General features: G+C 40.5%; 2 protein-coding genes and 1 long non-coding RNA gene across 3 annotated transcripts in view; 2 read left to right on the top strand and 1 right to left on the bottom strand.

The window, feature by feature from the left end:
- slc25a43 (solute carrier family 25 member 43) overlaps positions 1 to 2369 on the top strand; it is a 15936-nt gene extending 13567 nt beyond the window's left edge. The window contains exons 4-5 of the mRNA XM_008420788.2: positions 1541 to 1675; positions 2040 to 2369. Of these exons, the coding sequence (XP_008419010.1) occupies positions 1541 to 1675; positions 2040 to 2252 (348 nt within the window). The 3' untranslated portion in view covers positions 2253 to 2369. The remainder of the gene's footprint in view (positions 1 to 1540; positions 1676 to 2039) is intronic.
- Positions 1 to 3913, bottom strand: part of LOC103471638 (uncharacterized) — a 20360-nt gene extending 16447 nt beyond the window's left edge. The window contains exons 1-2 of the long non-coding RNA XR_001777001.1: positions 3739 to 3913; positions 2125 to 2270 (exon numbers count right to left, since the gene is read on the bottom strand). This is a non-coding gene — a long non-coding RNA (uncharacterized LOC103471638). The remainder of the gene's footprint in view (positions 1 to 2124; positions 2271 to 3738) is intronic.
- A 137-nt stretch (positions 3914 to 4050) lies between these two features.
- On the top strand, positions 4051 to 6048 carry LOC103471639 (ADP/ATP translocase 2). Its single transcript, XM_008420789.2, has 4 exons — positions 4051 to 4243; positions 4809 to 5295; positions 5381 to 5521; positions 5604 to 6048. Exons 1-4 carry the CDS (start codon positions 4133 to 4135, stop codon positions 5759 to 5761), a joined length of 897 nt encoding a protein of 298 aa, XP_008419011.2. The 5' UTR covers positions 4051 to 4132; the 3' UTR covers positions 5762 to 6048.
- Positions 6049 to 8535: the final 2487 nt, after the last annotated feature.

Below are 8535 nucleotides of genomic sequence, written 5' to 3'. Positions count from 1 at the left end.
GTTTAAATAAAGGCACTAACTCAACATGAACCAAACTACAGCGCCCCTACTGGGTACCATGGGTAACAACCTACAAACAGGACATAAAACATGGAACGGGCATTTACATAAACTTTTTTCTCCTTACAAATTTGTTCTAGAGGTTTAAACCTTTAAAGGTCACACGTGAGGTTCAGTCTGTGGTTAAATAAAGAGAAAACAACTCAAGTTTTGTGGCAACATTTACTCCTCTTTACCTCTGGTTGATGACATCTTCCCCTTCTTAGCTTTGCCCAAAACATTTTTAACCGGCTTGTTTTATTGCGCTGACGATGTTTTGTTTAACGGCAAACAAACACAATTCAAGCAATTTTTCCTGAGAAACATTTTCCAGAAAAACCCTGAAATTTCCCTGAAATATTCCAGAGGAACTTCCTCCTAAACGTAAATGTCCAGATTTCTAGTTGCTGGTAGTTTTTTGTTGTTGTTGTTTGCTTGTTTTCTCCTTTGGAGCTTCAAAAATATTTCAATTATTTTATTGTATTGGCATAATCATCCATTGAAACAGTTGCTTCAGTTTAGTTTATTTTTATAGTGACAACTTAAAGTAAATATTAGATTTAGGAAAATTTAATATTTTATTTAAGTGCATTTATTCATCTGGAGGTAAAATATCAACTATAGAGGGATATTTTTCAGCTAAATAAAGGTTTTTAAATTAATTTTAACTTTGACTTCCTGTTTTCCTGGGGTATAAACATATGAGCCTGTTTCCTTGAATTACTCCTTAAGAACAGGAACTAAAGGAAAACACGCTGACCCAAACAAAGTGACCCAAATCCTGAGTGACAAAAATTAATTAAAGTTTAAAAGAAAAAAATCTGTCACAATAATTGAATTGTTTAAGATAAAAATAAGACTGGATCTGGGGATAATTTTCTTAAATAATCATGCTCAGTAAAGTGGAAAACAGAAGAAATGAATGCAGGTGCACCACAAGGCTCAGTACTCGGCCCACTTGTTTTTAGATTATGCATGTGTGATTTGTAATATTTGTCTCCGGGTTCAGGTTTCCAGGTTTATGCTAATTATAATAGCAGAGGTGGGTAGAACATCCTAAATAATAAGTAAAAGTAGCTTTACTTCAACATATTTTTACCCAAGCAAAAGTAAATGGGAAATTACTCAAGTAAGAGTAAAAATAATTTGGTAAAAAGTTACTTCAGTACAGAGTAACTAAAACATCTGATTCAATATTTTACGATAATGTTATTAGACAAACAAAAATAAAAGGCTGTAAAAATCCTTCCATGTTAAAAACTAAAATATTTTTGCAACATAACCTGCTTATAAAATGGGGAATATCCCACTTTGAGGTGTAAAAATACATACAAACTCCAGAAATAAATCTGTTTTCTACACATTCTTCAAAAAATGTTTACATTTCATACTTGAAAATGACGACAGATGTTTAAAAAAACAATCTTGACGTTTTAACTTATTGGAATTACATTTTTCTGCCAATTCACTCATTTTTAATTTCTTTTTCATTATTTTCTAGGCACAGAGTTCTCGTCTTCCCCATTTTGGTGGCGTTGATGTCCACTTCAGTGGAACGATGGACTGCTTCATGCAGGTTATTAGAAACAAAGGTGTTCCGTCACTGTGGAACGGACTGACGGCCAACATGATAAAGGTGCCTCTATGCTTGATTGTGTCATAGATTCATTTGGTTAGAAAACTGATTTCTGTGTAGCAAATAGCTCCCATGTGCCAAAGGAAAGATTTGTAACTCATGATCTATGCAAAGGCAGGAGTGACGCAGAGTGTCCACTGCAGGAGAACAAGGTGGAACAGCATGCTCCAGTTTCCAATTTCAGCTGCAAATATCTTCAGAGCTGAACATTGTCTCACACATGATGATCTAATTTAAAACAAGACCGCGTTAAGTTCTAGAGAAACAATCATTAAGACTTAAAAGCGCACATTTGAGGTAATTCAGGTCAAATTTCCTGTTATTTTAACACTAATCAGGTCAAAACTCTGTCGTTCCCTCACAGATTGTTCCTTATTTTGGTCTTCTGTTCACCTGCTGCGAGATGTGCAAGCAGGTGTGCCTCTACCGTAACGGCTACATCGTCTCACCTCTGAGCTACCAGCCCACGCCGGGGGTCGACCAGAGCCTCGGGCCGAACGAGCTGGAGGAGGTCAGGCGCTACTGGAAAAACAGGAACTTTGGGTCAAGAGAGTCGCCTTTTGGGAACCGCTGGTGAAGTTGGAAATACGTCCCGCTGACAAAAAAAAAAGAAGGAAAAGTCAAAAACATTCACTAGACCCTCCAAGAGACTACAACTAAGACTATTTCAGAGTTATATCATTTTTATCTGACAGTATTAAGCATAAATTGTGAGCAATTTATGACTGCTTTATGTAACACTTGTGCCTTTGGTGTTGAGTATTTATTTTGGCTCCTGTTGCAGTTTTTGCTGCATTAACTTCACACTGTGCCACAGTCTATTCTGAGGAAGTAGACTTAAACTGTGATGATTGAATCTGAGCTTTATGATTGTAAAGAATCAAATGAAAGCAACGTTTTCATCGTTCAACACAAGCAGGCGTTTATTTGCTGACGCAAATTGTTATTGAAGGAATTAAACATTAAAAATGTTTACTTTTAACAAAACCTAAGTGTTTGTTTTTTATGTGTGCCCCAAAAAGATAGAACTGCATCCAAAAGCTGACTTTTAAAAAAAGAGTTTAGTGTCTTAACAGTTGTTTTGTTTCTAAGCAAACTCTTTAAACTCTTCTACAATTTCAATGTATGACACAAAGCAATGTTTTATTCAATTATTTTAACCTTCAACCTTCCAAATTCACATTTTATTAATACAACATAATTCTTTATGAGAAACTGCTTTTTAAATATAACTGTGTACATCTACACCAAATGTATTTTGGTAATAACTTTGTACATTAAACTATTTATGGTAGAGTCCAGTATGTTCTGTTTGCACTTTGTCCTCCACCTTGTAGTATTTTAGGGCAACACAGCGTGCTACATCCTGTATATGGCAAGCTGTCATAACATATTCATTTTGCAAGCATGCTTGTTAGTTGTTTGGATTTCAGTAACATTTAACCTCATTAAAATCACATTTAATATTATTTTTCCAAGAAGGGCTCTAAGTCTGCTATAAAATGACTGGAATGCTTAATGAATGCATTTTTTTTTCTTTTAAGTTTCATTTAGAGTTGTAACAAAATATTAATTTTTATTTAGCCACAATCCAGCCAACATGATTATCACACACACCTGACGTTTTTGTTAAAGTTTCATAAACTTAATTTTGAAAAAAAATTATTTGGAATTTGATTTGATTTAATTTGATTATTTTCATTTTGGTATTTAACATACCAAAATTTCCACATATTTTGGTCCATCTGATGATGCATTTCTTAAATATTAAATAATTGGTGTACCAAGTACTTGAGTAGCCTTTTCACCAAATACATTTTTTTTTTACAATTCAGTAATTTCATGAATGGCTACATTTTACTTTTGAGTTAAAATATGTTGAAGTAGTGATACTCTAAGAAAATATGAATTGGAAACGTTAAATTATTTGATAAAATGACCTGCCTTAAGAGCTGTGACAGGTTTTACGTGGACTCAGTCAGCTGATTGACTCATGTCCTTCACAGTGTGGGAAACACGGTGACAGCCAAAGGACATCAACAGATGGGGTGACCTTTACCCACCATAGTTTTCAGGCCCTGGCTGCTTCAGACCGGCAGATGACGCGACCTTTAACTTTAATAAGAGAAAAGAAAACAAATCACAACAAGGTGAAAGTAAAAGGAACTATACACAACTTTTCTTGGTAACTGACAAACTCCCTCTTGTGGGACGAAAATATGTCCTTTTATTCCCTGCGTGACCATGGAAACCAGCAAATCCAAAAGACAGAACGCCCCCTGGCCCCGCCCACCGCACTCACAACCGACCAATAGCAAGCGAGAGTCGAAGTTCACGCTTTTCTGTGCGTTCAGCCTCCTTAAAACCCCTTCAAGTCCCGGTTTGATTCTGCCATTTCAACTCCACCTGCAAACCCCACGGAGCGAGCAGCGGGACGGCGTCCGGAAACACCCGAAGATGACTGATACGGCTATCTCCTTCGCTAAGGACTTCCTCGCCGGCGGCATCGCCGCTGCCATCTCCAAAACAGCCGTAGCCCCCATTGAGAGAGTGAAACTTCTCCTCCAGGTAGGCGTTATTCCTCTCTATGCAGAGACGCCTCAGCTGTTGATGCGGCATCCTTAAAACAGCTGACTCTTAGATCCTGACCTGACGCAGTGAGGAAAAGATTTGTTTTTAAAGCATGGATGCTGCAGCGTCAGCAGCAGAAAGTAGGCTATTAATAGTAAATCTCAGCAGCTCTGTCTGAGTTTAAGAATGAGCATATTCGAGGCGTACCAGACCAGTTATGTAATAGTCAGGCCTGAAAGCTGCAGCACTCCACGGGAGGAAACACAGTGTCCCTTAACAGGCTCATATGGTCACCTGCTGCTGCGGCGTTTGAAAAAACATTTCTTCTTCTATGAAGTGTGACAGTTTGGCTTAAAAACTTACAAACAAGGTCATAGGAAGGTTTGCACCACGAGTTTTCACTGCTGCATAGGGGCATGGTGCAGCAGCAGCAGCAGGAGGAGGAAGAAGAAGAGGGGGCGGGGTTATGAATCCTTGAATGGATGCGTAAAGAGTTGAACCAGCATGCATGCAATAACAGATTAGTGTAAAATAATAATGTCATTTCCTGTTTTCCTAACAGGTGCAACATGCCAGCAAACAGATCACAGCCGACAAGCAGTACAAAGGCATCGTGGACTGCGTTGTCCGCATCCCCAAAGAGCAGGGCTTCCTTTCCTTCTGGAGAGGCAACTTGGCCAATGTCATCAGATACTTTCCCACACAAGCCCTCAACTTTGCTTTCAAGGACAAGTACAAGAAGATTTTCCTGGACGGCGTAGACAAGCGCACGCAGTTCTGGAGATACTTTGCAGGTAACCTGGCGTCCGGCGGCGCAGCGGGGGCCACATCGCTCTGTTTTGTCTACCCACTCGACTTTGCCAGGACGCGTCTCGCTGCCGACGTGGGCAAAGCAGGGCAGGAACGCGAGTTCAAGGGCCTGGGTGACTGCTTGGTGAAGATCTTCAAGTCTGATGGCCTCAAAGGTCTGTACCAGGGCTTCAACGTCTCAGTGCAGGGCATTATCATCTACAGAGCAGCCTACTTTGGCGTCTACGACACAGCAAAGGGTGAGTCTACAAATTTTCTTCCCCCAATGAGCTCCTGAACTTTAGGAAACTAGATTAGCCTTTTGAACTGATGCATCTCTTTCAGGCATGCTCCCAGATCCCAAGAACACACACATTGTTGTGAGCTGGATGATCGCTCAGTCTGTAACCGCCGTCGCCGGTCTCGTGTCCTACCCCTTCGATACCGTCCGTCGTCGTATGATGATGCAGTCTGGACGCAAAGGAGGTGATAACTCCAACATAATACCTTTGTAGCTTAAAATCTCTGTTTGTGGTCATGATTGAGACCTTTTCTATCTTCTCCTCAGCTGATATTATGTACACCGGCACCCTGGACTGCTGGAGGAAGATCGCACGTGATGAAGGCAGCAAGGCCTTCTTCAAAGGAGCCTGGTCCAATGTGCTCAGAGGCATGGGCGGAGCCTTCGTGCTCGTCTTGTATGACGAGCTTAAGAAAGTCATCTAAGTTGGTTGTGTCTCTCCATTGTTCATGTTAAATTTATCTGTAACATATCTTGTACATTTGGAAGGACTTAAATACCTGAGCTATATATGTTTATAGGGGACCAACTAGTATTTTTTTACTAGTTGTACCAGGGGAATGTGTTATGCACGCGTTTTTTTTTTTTTTTGTTGGCCCATTCTTTTCCTTTTTCTTTTTTTGGTTTGCCCCTCACGAGAATTTCATTCCCTGACTGCAAGATCTTTGCCAGAATATGAGAAATAAAGGCAACCTACTGCGTGTACCTCCTACCTGGTTTCTAACTCTAATGTCATGCATGAATGGTTTCCAGCCCCTTGAACGAGCTGTAAGCTTAGAGCTGCAGGTTGTATTTGGGGGTGAGCCAAAATCAGCTGAGAAAGTTAAGCTGCTGACAATATTTCAAGTCACACTTGCAGAAAGGTGATAGGCAGGTAGTCTGGGAGTCGGACGTTTGAACTTGCTGCAGAGGAACTGCTAGGATTACATGCAGTAGGGGTTGGATTATTACAACCTGCTAAATATACTTTGATCTCCTGCCGTGCTCTGTCTGTCTGCCTGCCTCGGACTGTTGTGACGAAGGACTTTGTGTCCTTGAGCTGATTGACAATTTACAAATATGACATAGAAGTTATTTACCGTCGCAGCAAAGATATCTGGTGTCTTTAGACCTTAGCGAGATGCTRCAGCTAAATGAGCCTCTTTAAGGTTTGGATCTGCAGCTCATACACTGGATTCCTCCAGACACATGATCTGTCCAGCATAAAGAGTTGCAGGGTTTGACCTGGTAGTGGCATGTGCAGGAGAGGACGCAATGTACCGCTTGGTCTCTAACCAGGGTGTGTACTCCTCCCCCTGTTGGTAGTATTTGCCCTTGTGCAGTCAGTGTAAATATGGAAGAGTTGTTTTACAGGTTTTAAATCTACTCAGTGATTTGGTGTTGATACTTTGATTCATCAAGTCATTTTGAGATAAATAATTAAGAAGTTAGTTATTAAAACTTGGATAAATGTCAGTTGCCCAGATTTTACATTCATGTCATTGTGGTTAAGGGTTTTTTCCTCCTGTCGTAATAATTAGGTCTTGAATCATTTTGAGTTTATGACTCCATGTCCTTTTCTCACTCTTTAACCTTGTGAATGGTTCTCTAACTACACCAGTTAAAGAAATTAAATCCGACAAGACAAGGCGGAGACAGACTCCTTTAGCAAATACTCAGATTGTCTCAGCTGAACTCTAGTCTAATCTCCTCTGCAGTAGTATGAACTTGACCTCTGACCCAGTGAAGCAGATTCCTTGTTCAACAGGGATCAATGCTTTATATATCCCTGAGAAACACATCGACCTCATGCTGCGTCTATTGACTGCAGGATATTGACTTACCATTTAGGATTTTAATGCATTTTATGACCAAATTTAGAAAACAGTTTTATATGTTTTAAGACATTTACATAATGATCTGGAGACAAACCTCTACATTTTGATTTATTTTTGCAGTTAAAATATATGAAACCAGATATTTACAAACAGTGTAGAAAACATTTTTTTATTGCCATATGGTTTATCCAGAATAAGCCGTTCCTGCTTTAGCCCAGTTATTTCCATTTTCTAAATACCAGAATAATGAGAGAATTTCCTGACTTATTTTCAAATTCAGAAATTTGCATACACCAAGATTTATGTCTTGGAAAGCAGATGATGACATCAAGATCTTGTAAGCAGCTTTATTTCTCAACATCAGAGTTAAATTGAAACATGTTTTACACTAAGAAAAAAAAAGTTGGTGTGGTTTTGATTTTAATTTTTATTTTAACAGATTGTGAAACCTTGTAAAAAAAAAAAATCTAGATGGCAACGCAACTCCCTTGAGCTGAAGGAAACTAAGTTGGAGAGAGGGAAACGGGATGGACGGATAAATGGGAGGAACCAGGATGGATGGATGGATGGAGGGAACCAAAACTCATTCAGATGTAGTTTAGCCGTTCATCTGACTCTGAAAGCAGCTTCTCATCAGGACGGTAGAGTTAAGTCCTCGTTTTCTCCTCTCAGATCTGCCCATCAGGAGAAACTCGCTGCGTCTCGTCTCTTCCAGCCTCCATCGGCTCAGTGTGACGTAGTGACTCAACCTGAGCAGGCCGTCGTTAGGCTGTTTGATCTTAAATCTCCTACAGCAGCGGCACTCCAGATGATCGAGTTGTAGCGACGTGACACCGACCCGTTTGGCTCGTTACTGACGGTACCGGAGTTTGATTGGGTCAAGCTGCTGCAGGAAACATGAAACTCTCCCTCTGCTCAGACACAAATCAAAGGAAGAAAGAGACAAGCTGACAAATCACTCGAGGAAACCCTGACTTCTGTCTATAGCTCTAGTTCTAAGTGGGAACACCGTCTATATTTATAACTCTAAGCAGGAATACTCTGTTTACATTTCTAAGCAGTTTCTGGGCTGCTCTTGGTCCGATCCCTCACCTAGAACCCGTTTGCCCCAGCGGACCTGACCCAACTAGAGGCATGAAGCCTCTGACAGCTCCTAGGATCACTGGGACACTCAAACCCCTTCACCACGATAAGGTGGCAGCCCACGGACGGGAAAAACAAAGCCAGAAACCGAAGGGTAGCCCAAACCCTTTACCCGTCAGCCAAGTTTATTTTCCCTCAAACCCGACTGAAGGGTAACTAACCTTTACCCATCGGTTGGGTTCGTTTTCACTCAAACCCCACCGAAAGGCGACCCAAACCCTTTACCCGTCAGCTAAGTT

This window comes from Poecilia reticulata, linkage group LG10 (genome assembly GCF_000633615.1).
Source record: "Poecilia reticulata strain Guanapo linkage group LG10, Guppy_female_1.0+MT, whole genome shotgun sequence".
Lineage (NCBI taxonomy): Eukaryota > Metazoa > Chordata > Actinopteri > Cyprinodontiformes > Poeciliidae > Poecilia > Poecilia reticulata.
Note: the sequence above shows the minus strand (reverse complement) of the source record. Positions and strands in the feature narration are given on the sequence as shown.

Coding starts and splice junctions, on each gene's coding strand:
- LOC103471639 (XM_008420789.2), top strand. CDS start 4,133: ATGACTGATACGGCTATCTCCTTCGCTAAGGACTTCCTCGCCGGCGGC. Junction 4,244..4,808: donor GAGTGAAACTTCTCCTCCAG/GTAGGCGTTATT, acceptor TTTTCCTAACAG/GTGCAACATGCCAGCAAACA. Junction 5,296..5,380: donor CGTCTACGACACAGCAAAGG/GTGAGTCTACAA, acceptor CATCTCTTTCAG/GCATGCTCCCAGATCCCAAG.